This window comes from Sphaerodactylus townsendi, linkage group LG03, assembly GCF_021028975.2.
Source record: "Sphaerodactylus townsendi isolate TG3544 linkage group LG03, MPM_Stown_v2.3, whole genome shotgun sequence".
Classification (NCBI taxonomy): Eukaryota; Metazoa; Chordata; class Lepidosauria; order Squamata; family Sphaerodactylidae; genus Sphaerodactylus; species Sphaerodactylus townsendi.
The window spans coordinates 164,706,915-164,723,270 of NC_059427.1; the positions used below are offsets into that span (position 1 = coordinate 164,706,915).

The 16,356-nt window shown below is 44.2% G+C and overlaps 1 protein-coding gene across 3 annotated transcripts in view; it reads right to left on the reverse strand.

Annotated features, from left to right (window-relative positions):
- Positions 1 to 10,441: 10,441 nt before the first annotated feature.
- TMEM100 (transmembrane protein 100) overlaps positions 10,442 to 16,356 on the reverse strand; it is a 30,166-nt gene continuing 24,251 nt past the window's right edge. For 2 of the 3 annotated variants that reach the window (XM_048491921.1, XM_048491920.1), the window contains one exon: positions 10,442 to 14,773. In XM_048491921.1, the coding sequence (XP_048347878.1) occupies positions 14,298 to 14,702 (405 nt within the window). In that variant the 5' untranslated portion in view covers positions 14,703 to 14,773 and the 3' untranslated portion in view covers positions 10,442 to 14,297. The remainder of the gene's footprint in view (positions 14,774 to 16,356) is intronic. The other variant, XR_007244100.1, reaches the window with a different exon arrangement.

The following is a 16,356-nucleotide window of genomic DNA, read 5'->3' on the forward strand; positions in this document are numbered from 1 at the left end:
TTACAAATTCCAGATCTAAAAGCCGATCTCTAATCCTATTGTACGCTTCTGAACAGGACATTAAGTAGAGTGATTCAATAGGCAAGCCAATGGATATGATCTTTCTCTCGATTAGAGAGAACCAAGGGTTAGCCAAACTGATCCAAACAGTGAACCATGTTCTGAATGTTCCCCAGTCTAAGTTTTTTCCACCAAGATAAAACACAATAATAGTTCCATAGACAAAAAAAAGTAGTGGCAGATCTATATTTGAGGGTTGGCAAGCAAAAATGTTTTCCTTATTTAATTGATAAATGCATGAAAGCGACAACCCTATATGTAATCACTGGGTTTACATCTGTCAAAAGAAAACAGATGTGATCCTCATTGTCCTCTAAAACCTGGGGAAATAGTCTAGATGAGGGGTCTGCAACCCGCGGCTCCGGAGCTGCATGCGGCTCTTTCAGCCTTATACTGCTGCTCTGCGTGGCCTGGAGGTCGGAGGGTAGCATGGGCGTGTCCCTCCAGGAAAAGTGAGTGGAGGGACCAAACTGGAGGCGGCACCGTGCGGAGCTGCCTCTCCAGCTCAGTAGATCTTTGGGGCTGAGGAAAACAGGTCCAAATGGCTCTTTGGGTGGTAAAGGTTGCTGACCCCTGGTCTAGATCTAGTACTGACATATAATGGACAATAGAAAAAGTAATGGGCAAGAACTCACATGGGCGGAAACGAAGATCAGGAGAGATTTTACTGTATTTGCCCTGAATATAAGCCAAGGAGAGCATCATGACTGAATGTATAGTTATAGACTTTGGTTGAACTTAGCCAGAAATATTAAGCACAGTGGCGTAACTAGGGGGGATAAGGGGCTGAAGCCCCGGGTGCTACTTCGTGGGCTAGCATTGCAGGGTCACGCCCCCTTGCAACTGCACCCCAGTCCTGAACTCCGTGGGAAATTCAGCCAGGGCATAGTTGGGGGGGGGGCACAGTGCCCAGGATGAGCCCCAGGTGTCATCTTCTAAAGCTACACCCTGATTAAGCACCATTATTAAGAAAGGACTATAAAACAAAAAGAACCAATCCAACTGCATTTTTCAGTATGAACATTGACCCACTTATCCTTCCCCCTTTAAAGACACGAAGCTTCTCTGTTGTTTTTGTTGTTCCCTTGGGTATTTTTGCTCGCTGGTCCAGCATTCCTATTAGGTTGTGCTCTTGGGGGCCATGTGCCTGATTGTAAACTGTCTGCGTTTAAAAGAACAAAGGGATGCCTTTAGAGTCGAAGAGAACGCAACTCCCTTGTGCTTCCCAGGCAGAGAGAGTTTCTGCAACCTGGCTGGCTGGGATGTTATTTTTAATAGCTGTGCATCCCACCCACAGGCTTCTGTGGATCCAGGAGCTGATGAGCTCTGACGCCTTGCGAGCTTCCAAACTTATTCATGTTCAGGAATGGGAGGGTCAGGGCCATTGACACACACCAGTATCCTGCTGCCTATTATTTCCTGCCAATTCTGGCAGCTTCCCAGACCTTAACATGACAGGTGGATGGAGTTCACAAGGAAATCATGTCATGGGCCAGTTTTCCAGGAAAGCTGTTAATTCAATTCACAAAGTTAGCAATGGAGGCAGAAAGGGAACGTGGCTGAGGTTTGGACACTCATGGCTGCCTTGGGGGCGGGGGGGGGGGACAAGAAAGCACTTTCTATTATTTACTGCTTATGTAGTACCTTTACTATGCCAAATAGGCTGCCTAAGTCTTGAGAGGATGGGCAGATCTGTGGTTTTAAAATACCCTGTCTACGGGAAACATTAGGGGAAGAGCTTTAATTTGAAGGAAAAGATGGGTGGGACTGGAAGTGGAGGGACCAGTGTGGAAGTGGGCTTATATTGAGGCCGCAATGTTTTTTTTTTCCAACCAGCTGGCCTCCCAAACCACCCGCCCCATCCTCCCTTCCTTTGTTGTGGTCTAAATTAGCATGGAGGGGGATGGATTTTCAGACCATACAGAATTAAATTTTAATCTGGCAATGTGAATCAAATTGAACATAAACTGGCACCATGGGACTTTTAAGAATTGCCCCATGGGGGGTGGGGAAGTGCTTCAGGGAGCAATGCGACCTTGCACCGGCTTGTTTATCCTCTCTGGGGTGCTTATTTTGGCAGAGGAGACAGACATGACAATCACCTGCCTCTCAGCCCCACTGCTGCGAAACCTGGCCAGGGCCACAGCGGGGCTGTGCTGGCTTCCCGATTGGACACCAGTTTGGGGGAGTGGGTGGGTTGGGCATTCTCAGGGGTGGAGCTGATGTTAGTTGACTCCACCAAGCATTTAGGGCTAGGAATGTGAGGCCCTGACCCTCAGACTTATGCCACACTTTCAGTGGCGTACCTAGGCAAACTGGATCCCTGGGCAAAACCTGAGTTTGATGCCCCCCCCCGGGGAAGCCACCCTCCCCCACCGTGACCAAACAATTTTTTTCCCACCAGGTCGTTTCAAAGTCACCATCACATTATAGAACATGCCCCAACTCACAAATCTGAACACAGCAGAAATATTTTTGAAAACATTTTCAAAATGCTTTCAAAATGTTTTATTACTGCCATGAAAACATTTTATGGTGTTGTATCCAGTCCCCTCAATTGGGGGAAACAGCATCACTTTCAATGTTTTTTAAACTGGGGACCCCAGATTCTCCCTTTAAGGTGGATTTGAAAGGAGAATCTAGGCTCCCTAGTTTAAACAAGTGATGCTGGAATCCACCCCCTAACAGCATTATTTTCAATGGTGTTTAAACTAGGGAGCCCAGATTCTCCTTTTAAATCCACCTTAAAGGGAGAATCTGGGGTCCCCAGTTTAAACAACATTGAAAGTGATGCTGTTTTGGGGTGGATTATCTCCCACTCTGAAACAGCATCACTTTCAATGTTTAAACTGGGGACCTCAGATTCTCCCTTTAAATCCATGCTGAAAAGGGTGGATTTAATAATAATAATAATAACAACAACAACAACAACAACAACAACAACAACAACAACAACCTTTATTAGGCATTGAGAGAATAAAAGAAAGAAAGAAAACAAGCATTGGCAGGAAGGGGGTGGATTTAAAAGGAAAATCTGGGGAAATGCCTGCTGTCAGGGGGTGCCTGCTGTCAGGGGTGCAATTATTAAGATAGCAGCACCAAAATTTCCCAGTATCTTCATGAGACCCTACTGATGTAACCACCCAGGTTTGGTGAAGTTTGGTTCAGGGGGTCCAAAGTTATCGACCCTCAAAAGTGTAGCCCCCATGTCCTATTGGCTCCCATTGGAAACAATGGGGGATGGGGGCACTCCCTTTGGGAGTCCATAACTTTGGACTTCCTGGACCAAACCTCACCAAACCTGGTTGATATCATCAGGAGAATCTCCCAAAACATCCCTGAAATTTTGGTGCTGCTAGCCTAAAAACTGCACCCTCTGCAGGCCAAAAACGGAAAACCACTGAAAATATTTAAAATCCCACAGACGAACCTGCAGTTTTTGCGCCCCCCCCCCCCACAAGGCGGCGCCCTTTGCCCAATGGGAAGAACGCCTCTGCACACTTTGGGTGGCAAAAGTCTTGTAAGCAGGGTTTGTTTGTTTTCAGTTTTTGCACCCTGTGCTACCAGAAAGCACTCTTCGGTCAATTCCCCACTGGCAGAATCATTCTGGGATAGCCCCTGCAGTTGTCCCCACGGCTCCGGTCTCAAACTCATGTCTGTTCCAGCTCTGCCCCTTCTTCCCATTATTTTTTAAAAACCACCAGGGAGGTACACCTTTTTCTGTTGTTCTAGGACAAACACAGGATGAACCCAGTATCGTGGGGAATCCTAACCCACTGTGAGTCTCCTGTTTGTGCCGTCAGCCAATCATGGCTAAGTGTCTTGGGCACGCGCAGAACGGCGAGCAGAAATGCGCCTATTAAAAAAATTCTTCTTGAATACTAAGCCACGACCATACAACTAATAGGCGCACGTTTATGCACTGTTTCTAGCCATGTAGAGCACTGCTTTGTGATCATGTAGCTACGTAGCCATTATGTAAAAACAAAACAAAAAAGGAACGCCGGTTCACATTCCTGCCCTAAAGCAACAGCCAATCGGGAACGAGGAGCAGAAGATGCACTGAGGTGAATTCTGCCCTCTGATCACGGTTCCAACACGAGACCTTGGCTGCCGTGGGGAGTGACAGACGGGATCAACTAGGTACTGTAATTTACGATCCCAGTTTAATCCCAGAATGATTCCACCAGTGGGTGGTGGGGCAGCGCCGCATCCCACCACTGAGGTTTTTGGATGGGGGATGATTTTACTGATTTGATTGTTACTTCGTTTAAAACTGTTGTTTTAGAGATCTTTCTACTATTATAAATTTTATTTGATGTTTTCTTGATATTGTTAGCTACCGTGAGCCTGGCCCCTGAGCTGGAAAAGGCCGGGGTGTCAAGCCAAATAACATTTTGAAAAATGGAATGTGAGGCATTGTGGCTCATGGTACATGTCTCTGTCTAATCTACTAAAGAGGTTTTGCAAAGTTTTTGTAGAGCTTCAAAAATTTGGAAGCCCCGCTTGACCAGAGGGAACAGTGAGGGAAAACAGAAGTGTTTATATTCCCAGAATAACAACTTCTAACTCACTTTTTGTATATTGCTAGGGACTGTAGCTAACTTTATAGTTTAACCTCCTCTTGTAGAGTGTTAGGGAGTGTAGGTGGGATAAGTGTAGTAACGACTCCTTGGAGTCGTTAGGTAGAATCTCTAGGTTGTCTTTCTTTTGCAGCAGTTTTACTTTAGCATGGAGTAGTCTTTGCATTATTGTTAATGCTTTAGTTTAAGAACATAAGGACATAAGAACGAGCCTGCTGGATCAGACCAGATTCCATCTAGTCCAGCACTCTGCTACTCGCAGTGGCTCACCAGGTGCCTTTGGGAGCTCACATGCAGGATGTGAAAGCAATGACCTGCTGCTGCTGCTGCTGTCAAACTCAGAGTGGGTTCAAAACCAATTCAGCCATAAATTTTATTGTTCCTCCAATTATCATTGGTGAAAAAAGGGTATATGCTTTAACAATCAGGAGGCCAATTTAGGACAGCAGAAAGCCTATGCACAAATCTTCCCTCAGCTCACCGGGTGACGGAGTCATTCACATTCGCTCTTCCTCGCAGGGTCGTTGTGAGGATAAAGGAATGGAGAACTGTGTAGGCTGCCCTCTGTTCCTTGGAGGGATGTGTGTGTGTGTGTGAGAGAGAGTGAAAAGTAATAGAGAGATCACCACACACTTGCTACCATCACTCCTTGGCAGAAACTCGCAATACAAAAATCTGATTCATTGCTAATTAACCAGGTATATAAATAAATGAGCTGGAGACAGATCATAATTTTTAAGAGAGCTAAATTGCGGTAACAGATTGTGTCCTATAGTATACTTGTATCTTTTGTCCCCCAGTTGTCTCCGGTTTTACAGCTTTTGAATGGGGCATTAGTGGGCTGTATGTCTACTAATCTCCAAATAAAATTCAGGTGACTGGTATTTTTGTTGCCATATGATCCTTACGATACCATGTAGTCAGGTTGTTGCACTCAACAAAATTCCATTAAAGGGGGGGGGATCCCAGGTTTACAGTTCCCACAATGGTGAAACCCACAAAATGTTGCTGATTCAGTCAGTGACCTGTGCACTGTGTCCAACTGATGTTAACCTGCCTCCTCATTTGGAACAGGGGAGACCTTTCTTTTAATCCACCTGTTCAATTATTTATCACTGCTACGTGTCCCGTTAATTGTTGCTCTGCCCCGAGGCTTTATATTGTAAGAGGACACCCCCTAGTATTTTTAATGACCTTAAGCAAAGTGATTGACATAAGATACCCATGTCAGATGTTCTGGTGACGCAACATGTTCCCCCCGTAGCAGGAAAACTTCCTGCCGTGATTAAGTCCGAGCTATGAACAGTGCTAAAATGTGTGGTCAGCTTTCCTCTGATGCAAGCAATTTTATTATAGCGTCTGGTAACGCTGGCGTGTAGCAACACAAATACGGAGTCTAAACATCCCCTCCCGTACGTATAGCCTGCTCTATTTAAATCGCAGCTTGTACTTTAGAAGGCCAGAAACCCAACCATGGGTGGTCAGCGTGCACATGTTTCATGTCAGCTGGAACTAGAGGAATATTCGTGCAGCAACTAACTTTTGTGCGAACTTTCGAGAATGAGATATTAATTTGGAATATTTAAGAAATAGCCCCAGTAATAAATTCTGCCATTCCCTTGATCCAGTGGGAGCTACTGTTATCCATGCTACACTTTTAAAACTGAAATCCTATGCACATATATCTAGGAGCAAGCCCAAGTGAACATAATGAGGCTCACTTCTGATAAAACATGCACAGGATCAAGCAACAAATTTGGCAGTTTAAAATAAAAATTAGTCACATTTAACAATATATTATTATTATTATTATTATTATTATTATTATTATTATTATTATTATTATTATTATTATTATTATTATTATTATAGTTTGGATTTATATCCCCCCTTTCTCTCCTGCAGGAGACTCAAAGGGGCTTACAATCTCCTTGCCCTTCCCCCCTCACAACAAACACCCTGTGAGGTAGGTGGGGCTGAGAGAGCTCAGAAGAGCTGTGAATAGCCCAAGGTCACCCAGCTGGCGTGTTTGGGAGTGCGCAGGCTAATCTGAATGCCCCAGATAAGCCTCCACAGCTCAGGCGGCAGAGCGGGGAATCAAACCCGGTTCCTCCAGATTAGATACATGAGCTCTTAACCTCCTGCGCCATAATAATAATATTGTAATAATATATTAATAATATATAATAATATATTATAATAATATATAATAATATATATAATAATAATAATATTATTTGTACATAACACAGCACGAGTGTCTGGAATTCATCTCTGAATATCAAGTCCTTCCCAAGGACCTAGGATATTAGAGGTATTTGCGTAGAATTATTATTATTATTTATTAAACTTATAACAGCATAAATTATGACAGCATGAATCCAAGTCCTTAAAATGAGATGATTAAAGACTAATTTTATAGCTCCGCAAATTCTTTTGACCTACTTTTCTGTAATGCTAAGGTTCAAATTGAAGACTCGGCCTTTGACTTGGGTGGATCCTGCACAGCACAATTACAACATCTTTAGAATACTATAAGAAGCATTTTGGGGAAGAACACAGCTGTCTTCCCCAAAACAAGTTCAGACTGTTATATTCCTCTCAATTCAGGTTTTTCAAAAATTGTTAACTAGAGTGAACACAAAGCAGGCCGGAAATGTTTTATTTCTCCTGCACAAACCTTTATTTCTCCTGCACAAACCTTTATTTCTCCTGCACAAACCTTTATTTCTCCTGCACAAACCGTTTTGGCCAGTCGCACTGGCCATTTTGTGTGCTGCAGCAGATTCTCTGCGAGGATTCCCCACGGAGCTTTCCTCCGCTTGCAACTCATCCATTTGCTGTTTCACTGTAAAAAGCAGATGACTAAAGTCTGTTTAGCCCAGTGATCCTGTGCATGTGTCGCGTTTCCTTTTTTTTTTGAGTTGTTGTGAGGGGGATCTGTGCAAAGCTACAGCCGCATAGAGAAGCTGCAATATGTGCATATTTGTGCCAATGAAGCTTCGCAGACCTCCCCCTCAAAACAAAAACAATTAAAAGACAGGCGCACGGGATCGCTAGGCTGAACAAACTTTATCCATCTACTTTTGACAATGAAATACCACACTGATGAGCTGCAAGTAGAGGAAACCTCTGTGGGAAATCTTCACAGACAGAGTCTGCCGCCGCACACAAAATGGCGGGTGCCACTGTGCAGCTGACAAGAGCTTCATGTAGCAGGTGGGGGAAAAAAAAGATCCATTTTGACTGGCAACGTTTCTGCTGTGGGCACACCAAATGCCAAAACAGATCTTTTTATAATGTCCTAAAGATGTGATATTTATGCTGTGTGGACTCCACCTTGGCCTTCTTGTCAAATCTCAGCTGAGATTGGGTGAGTTGTGGTTATTGCAACTCGGAGGTGATCAAATTAACATTCTGTGCATGCTCCCTTTAAAAACGTTTGTTATCGTTACGGCCTTTGGTTCCTCCTGCATGGAACTCAAAGTGGCATACACAAGATTTCCAGTGAGATTTGCAAGTGGGCGTTGTCCCAGGACATGCTACTCTGATCTGGACCCAGCAAGCTCTCTGAAATTGCACCAAGACTTTCATACATGCGTGCAGGAATATAGCAGGAGTTTCTGATGTCCGTTCTTATACATCCTGGGAAAACTTGCCGTGGGGAGAGGTATCTCCATGCTAAGCAAGAGGGGAAGGTACACACAAAAGTGAAAATGAACCCACAGGCTAACAATGAAGACTTCAAAAAATTAGTTCTCCCACTGGAGTAGCAATTTACTTTTAAGTAACCGAAATAAATTTATAATTTTACAATTTATAATTTTGTAATTCCTTGTAACAAGCCTTTATTTTGTTTCTTTTCAGAACAGCCGTGAAGTTTAACGAGGCCAGTTGGTTAATTATCTAGAATCTGGTTAGCTGTTATATTTACATTGAGATTACTTTGCCGTGCCGTTCTACCTTTTGTTTATATATATTACTCCAATGGGAGAATGAAAACAATTTTCCAAAACATTTGGTTACTGTTTGTAAAATTATAAATTTATTTTGGTTACTTACAAGTAAATTGCTACTCCAGTGGGAGAACTAATTTTTTGAAGTCTTCATTGTTAGCCAGTGGGGAGAGGTATGGCATGCACCAAGCTACGCCTGTAAAACACATTTCTTGCCAACGGTTCCTGAGTTTTTCCTCTGGCCAGCCTTGCTTGTCTTGGTGGGCACGGTTCCAGTTTGGGGTGAGAAACTTGCCTTTGGATTTAACATGCAGATAAGACTATGCTTAGGAAGAGGAGACAATCTTTATTTTTAGGGAAGGAGCCGCAGCTCATAGGAGAACATATGCCTTGCACGGTGAACGCCAATCCTTGTTATTTCCAATTAAAAGAAGCTCAGGGGGCCAAGCTGGGAAAGGTTTTTGCAGGAGGCCTTGGAGATTGGCTGTCAGGCTGTGCTGAGCTAGTTGATCGTACTCAGTACAAACAACTCCATATCTCTGTAAAAAGCAGCCCTCAACCAGGGGCCAGGTATTTTGGGCCCTGGCCCCAACCTGGTGGAATACCATGTCTAGAGCAGAGGTCTGTAACCTGCAGCTCTGGAGATACATACAGCTGTTTTGCTGCTCTACAGTGGCTCTCTACCCAAGCAGGCAGCGCGCCAGGCAGAGCAACAAAGGAGGTATGACCTGACCTGGCGGCTGGTGGTGGATTGCCTGCAGAGGGCATGGGGCTGCAGAGGAAGAACCACCCAAGAGATGTAGCGATTGCTCAGCTGCTTGGCAGTGTCTCTTGGGGTGCTGTGGGCTGCAGCCATGTCAGCAGGTAGTCCTTCTGCTGCCTCGCTTCACTGTGGTTCCGAGTAGCGACATGGCGTCTCCCCAGCACTTTCACCATCTGAGTCAGTTCCGTTGGCCATCAACTCCTCTTTGCACTCTGCTTCTCTTTGCGCCCACAAGTCAGGCTGAAGTTCCAGGGAGGAGGAAGGCACCCGGTCCAGGTTTCCTCTACCTCTCCTGGTGTCACGCCCGTTCGACCCTCCTTTCTGAGAAGGGTCCAGTGCGATCCCAATGAACCCAGGCTTCCTGGAGAGCACGCAGCTTCACCAGAACAGTAAATGAGGCTGCCTGGGCCAAGGGAAAGATGGCCAGGGAGACAGAAGATAGGAGACCTCAGCAGCCAAAGCTGTTGTGGAGAACAAGGAGGAAAGGGAGGCATCTGCCAGGCAGTGAGACTGATTGGCACCGGAATGTTCCATGGAGTTCTACGGATTGATAATCTTGTTGAGGCAGCAACTGTATAGGGCAGTGGTGGCGAACCTATGGCACTCCAGATGCTCATGGACTACAATTCCCATCAGCCCCTGCCAGCATGGCCAATGGGCCATGGGCTGATGGGAATTGTAGCCCATGAACATCTGGAGTGCCATAGGTTCACCACCACTGGTATAGTGAAAGGACTGGATTTGAGGTGTAAAAGTGACCAGAGCTTGAGGACAGCATGAAAGCGTTTATCCTTTGGCGTGGCATTTATCTCTTTTCCTCTTGCCTTTTCAAGGCATGTAGGTAAATGAGAATGGTAATATGCACAAAAGGCCTTATTGGATCAGGTCAAGGTCCATCTACATCTAGGAATCCCACACTGGTGAGGTTAAAGGTCCTTGCAACCTTCCTGTGGTCGTTGATTCTCAGAGGTGCCTCTGAACTTGGAAGCTCTGTTTAGCTGACATAGCTAATAGCATACCTCTCCATGAGCTTGATCAGCTCCCTTTTAAAGAAATATGTGCTGATGACAATCAGTGTGTTTTGTGTCAGTGAATTCGTTTATTATGTGCTGTATTAAAAAAAGTCATTACCAACACTATTGTAACTGTACTGCTTGCCAGTCATTCTGTTATTATGACCCATTCATCAATGCAACAAAACATGGTAGTATCGTAATGAAAATGCAAAGTTAAACTACCAAAATTAATAAACAGTCCACTTCAAATTATAGCCAGGTGTGATAAAACATATCAATTAATGCTCAATAAGATCTAATGGTAAGGTTGATAGGTTAATTTAGACTTACTGTGCTGTCTTACCTTCATTGTAAGGCACAAATATGTTTTGCGGCTCCAGACAGTTTTGTTTCGGGGGGGGGGGGGGGAGAAATGGCACTTTTGATAGGAAAGGTTGCTGGTCTAGTGAGATCCAGGCCTTGTGGGATCTAATGCAGTTTTGCAGGGCCTGTAAGTTGGAGCTGATTCACCAGGCATACAGTTGAGGCAGCTCTGGTTTTCCGTCAGCTTGGTCTCCCCCCACCCCCAAATTTTCTTCCCTCCTGTTTAGTAACTATTGTTATATATTTACACTATCGGACATAGAATGAGTTTTAAATTGGTTTTATGTGTTTGTGAGTCTGGTGGGATCCACCCTGTGGCGTATTTGCCTAGGGACAGGGGGTACCCTCCATCCCCAAGGGCCACTGATCTGGTCATGTGGGGGGCGCAAAGGCCCCAGCACAGAGCCTTCAAATTGCTTCAGTCCTCCCCAGAGGATCTGCATCAGCATACAGCTGTACATTTCGTAACAACTCTGCGCTCAGTCCTCTCCAGCTGCTTTAGTTTCAGATAAGGATGGCAGGGGTGGGGTGTGTGTGTGGGGGGGAAATTAGGTTTTATAGAGCTCTAGCAGCACAGATTTGTTTATTTTAAAAGGATGCTGACATTTTAAAACTACTTCTTTTTAATATCAAAACCACCCCCAAAGTGCTAAATCAGCCTATGGTACAGTTGAATATTACTCTTTGAAAAGTACCACCAATAAACATCACAGGAAATAAGGGAGAGCTGAGCTGATATCTACAAACTGGCTAATGCAGCCGTCGCTCTCTCAAGAACTTACGTCAATCAAAGCCATATATGAGCTCGTTGTCGATTGAAAAGTAACGTGATAACCCCACTTGGTTGATTGGAATTACTCTGAAGCCAATTTCCAGCACCTCAGGTGAGGTCAGGTGAGATCTCATTCTAGACATTCTATTTCAATGTTGTCCACATTTTTCCTTATTGGCTGTGGTGGGTTTTCGGGCCGTGTGGCCAGGTCTGTTAGTTTTTGCTCCGAAAATTTCACCTGCATCTATGGAGGCGAAACTTTAGGAGCAAAAAGTACCAGACCACAGCCACACAGTCCGGAAAACCCACCCAAGCCTGTTGATTCCAGCCAGGAAAGTCTTCAACTAAACATTTTTCCTATTCTTTGAAAGACATACAAAGGGATGGGGGGAAGAAAAGGTAGAGAGCGAGGGGGTTGAGGCAAGTTCCAGGGCTGCTTTTCCTATGGATGGTAAGGAGACCATTCAAATAGTTAATACACATGCCCCAAAGGTCCACAGTCCCTATTTTCTGTTTCCTGCCCCCAGAAAGCCCCTACCATAATCTACTGTTAATATTTTTGTGTGAATTTCTAGAGCTGTCATTCAGGATTCAGCTCTCAACGGCGTCTCTAGCTGCTAAAATTTCAAGTTGTTGATTGGATACCTCTTGTCTCTAATGATACTGTTCAATCAATGCCTGTACAGGTACACCAAGCAGGGCAGCAGTGGTGTAGCACCAACAAGGCCGGGTAGGGCGTGAAAGCCCAGGCGGAGCAGCGGAGTGGGCATGGCCAGGCCATGGAGGAGGCGTGGTGGGGCATTCCGGGGGTGTTCCAGGGTGGGGGTGGACAGCACTGCAGCAGGGAGGCAGGACATGCATGCGCCATGGGCGCAGTTCCCCTTCACTTTGCCTCTGCAGGGCAGAGCCTGCCTTTTTGCACTCTGGAGTATTATTATTTTTAAAAATAATGCATCACAGTGCAATTATGTTTTCCCTGTTGTCAAAAGAACCACTGGATTTGTTTCAGTCCTCTTAGCCACTGGAGGACCATCCACTGCAATATAAATAAGATGCGCTCAGAAGAACATAACCAAGGATAGGTATTGGGGTGATGAACTGGAGGTTACGAGGGAGTCCCTGTTTTGATCTGTGAAACACTAGAGGGTCAACAGTGCATGCAGTATGGAAAACAGCTATTTTTATAAGAAAAGCCCTAATCAAGAACTATACACATTTGTGGATAACAACACCCTGCCCCTACTGCCACCCCAAAAACCCATCTTTGAGTCATTTTTCCTAGGAAAAAGTAGCTTTGGGAAAGGAACGTGATACTGGAAAGGGGCTCAACCCTTTATTTATCTGCCATTGCTCTGCTCCAAATCCTCTCCCCCAAACTGGCCCTTTCGGCACAGCCAAAATAAGGAAATAAAATTGCCTCCAAGGAGTTCCGCACAGTTTTCCCCAAAAAATGTTTTCAAAACACTTTATATTGGATCCTCTAAACTAACGATATTATTCCTAAAATGTTTTGAAAACATTTCCCTCTTGCCTGTGCGGAGAAACAGAAAACGTTTTATTTCTCCCACACAAATGTGAAGGTCCACACCGCCCTTTGACTCCGCTACTTTCATTTCTCTGGCTGTCCGCAGTTTTCTGCTGCTCCAGAGATTTTTATGGTGATCCATTGTTTTCTGAAGCTTTCAATGGATGTTTTCTCATCTGGCCTTGCACCTGCCCACCATTTCTGTCATTGCTCTACACTAATAAATTCATTATTGTCTGCTGATTACACGAGCGTGCCATTTTTCCTTTTTAGAATTTTTTGTATTGTGGATTTGATGCTTCATAGATTTTTTGCTGGCCTAATGGCCGTAATAAAACTGAACTGAACTGATGCTTCATAGATTTGATGTCACAGTCAGCAAGGCTTTAGAAATTGAGCCTTTGTAGAATCGAAGCCACACATGCGTGGTTTTTATTTTTAAAGAATCATTTTCACCTGAAACTTTTTATTTTTATGGCCTATGTGGACAAAACCTCTGAAAACCATTCTTTTTTAAAATGTCTGGAAATGGCCATTGTTTATCCTTAAGAACTATCATCATTTAGATTCCATTATATGTATATGTACAAATGTATGTAATACATACATAATATGTATGTATTATATGTATACACCGGTAAACATACAAGCCTATATTGGCTCAAATTGTCTGCTAAAATCCCATTACCTTTCTCCTGTGGGCTGACATTTTTTAATACATTGCCTAACATAATTCTTCACTATAGGCTGTTTCTGAATATTGGCTCTCCTATTTGAAAACTTGGCCTCTCCCACGATGAAACTTAGCAGGCAGATTTTTTCCCCTAGGGCAGTGGTGGCGAACCTTTGGCACTCCAGATGTTTTGAACTACAATTCCCATCAGCCCCTGCCAGCATGGCCTATTGTAGTCCATAACATCTGGAGTGCCAAAGGTTCGCCACCACGGTCCTAGGGCATGAAAACATTAACACTGGATCATCATAATTTAAATTGGAGCGATAAACAAAGGGAACCGGCTGAAAAGAAAACCATCTCTTGTGAGCTTTGAGATTAATTGGTCAAAGAGAGAGAGAGAGAGAGAGAGAGAGATCAGCTATTCCAAACTTTTAAGAAGGCCTTTAAACTCATATCATTAAAATTTCAATTCAGCGACGGATAAAAATGTCCGGCAACCAGACTGCAAATAAATAGACGTGTCCATTTAATAATCCATCCTTTCCTTCATCCCTTCTGTATGGAGTTTTTAATTTTTTTTTCTTTAAGCAAACAGACTTCTCTGATTTGCCACAAGAACGGTTTGGCTCTCTCGCCTCTTTGCCTTCTTGCTTCTCTGCCTGATTTTCCAGCACAGTGCGCTTGAAGCCAGCAAAAGAAGTCCCGAAGACAAGACAACCAATCCAAGCACGGAGATGATGGACCCGTGAGAGTTGAAGCTGTATGCCACGGCTGTGACCACCACTCCAGCAATGAGGATCACTACGCCAAAAGGGACTGTGCAGCGGTAACAGGAGAGTTCGTTTCCCCCCGTTGCGGCTGTGAGTTGGCATTCATTCACTAGAGGGACAGCGGTTACTCGGCAATCGTTGTTGTTGCTCTTCTCCACTGTAGCACATTGAGGACATTTAGAACCTCCCAAGATCTCCTTGATGGGCTGGTCAGCCATCTTGCAGCTATGAATTCACCTCTGCAAAGTCAACGCTTCAGCTAAACCAGATTTTGCTGAAAAGGCCTCAACTGTGGAAAAAAAATGCATTTAACAGATGGGAATGGAAATGTAGATCAACAAATAATCTCACAATTACAGGAGAAACAGATTCAACTGAAAAGGGCAAAACTGGCACTGGGGTACAACACTGGCCCCTTCTGAACAAATCTACAAAAATATTTCTGAAATGTTTTCAACCTTCCCCCCAGCACTTTACAACGATTTATGTCTACACTCACCCCCTCCAAGTGATTCCTGGCTGCCATTTTGTTATTTTTGCCTTTTATTTTGGGTTTGTTGTGTGGAATCGCGGCTTCAGTGCTCCACAACAGGGTGCTACACTCCCTCTTTCAAAAATCCCCCCCCCCCCCAACTGAACAAACTCTGCTCAAATGCTCAAAAATGCTCCAAAAACAGGCGAGGGGAAAGGGGTGACCTCACAAAATGGCGCTGAGGAGGAAGTGACGGGAAGACAGGGAGGCATGAGAAATGTCTTAAAGGGACCGCACAGGCAAATGAAGCCATTTTGAAACGTTTCAGCCAGAGAATTTCTTTAAAAGGGGATTCATTTAAAATGTTTTGAGGCTCCCAATAAAACATTTTGGGATAAAAACAATGCAGAACTCCACAGGGGAAATGTTGTGTTTCCTGATTGCTGAGTCTCTAGACCGCGGTCCGACTGGATTTTGTAATTAATTCGTGGAATGATTACTGAAACATTTTCAAGCATCTGCCTTCAGTTGACAGAACACTGCATATATCTGAACCTTTGAAGTATCTACAAGATCGGATTTTTATCTGGATTCCCGACTCAGCTCAGCTCAGTGTTTCCATTTGATTTATGCAAAATTGTATTTGAGCTCCTGCTTATCTCAGTATTATCAGCATTTTCATTCAATTTATGTAAAATTGTACTCAAACTCCTTTTGGATTCTCTGTGGCATTTCTTGAGCAATACTGACATCTTGTAAGGGTCATATTGTCATTGTACATAGAGTGAATATATCCATATTAGAGAAGCTATTGTATTTGATTATTGGATGATTTACTGAGTACTTGATGCCCATGAGACTTTCGGTGTAAATTCTTTTTTCTTTGTATTCTTGTGTGATATCCCCAATCCCTTCAAGGCAGGACTAGGAATGTATTCCACCAACATAGCCCCCTTCTGTTCCCTACTTCCCTAGTAAACTGCAGAGCTTGTCCATGAGGGTGGGGCATGCATTAAGTAAATCTCATTGATCCAGTCTCAGTAACGTTGGCCATGAGGCCGTGAGGAGAGACCTACTAGGAAAATAATTTACCTAAAGCAAGTGGACCCAATTATAAGGGAAATATAAAACCCAAGAAGAAGAAGGAGGAGGAGAGGAAGAGGAAGAAGAAGAGTTGGATTTATATTCCCCCCTTTCTCTCCTGTAAGGAGACTCAAAGGAGCTGACAATCTCCTTTCCCTTCCCCCCTCAGTGTGGGCTGAGAGAGCCCTGAAGAACTGTGACTAGTCCATGGTCACACAGCTGGCATGTGTGGGAGTGCACAGGCCAATCTGAATTTCCCAGATAAGCCTCCACAGTTCAAGCAGCAGAGCGGGCAATCAAACCCGGTTCCTCCAGAT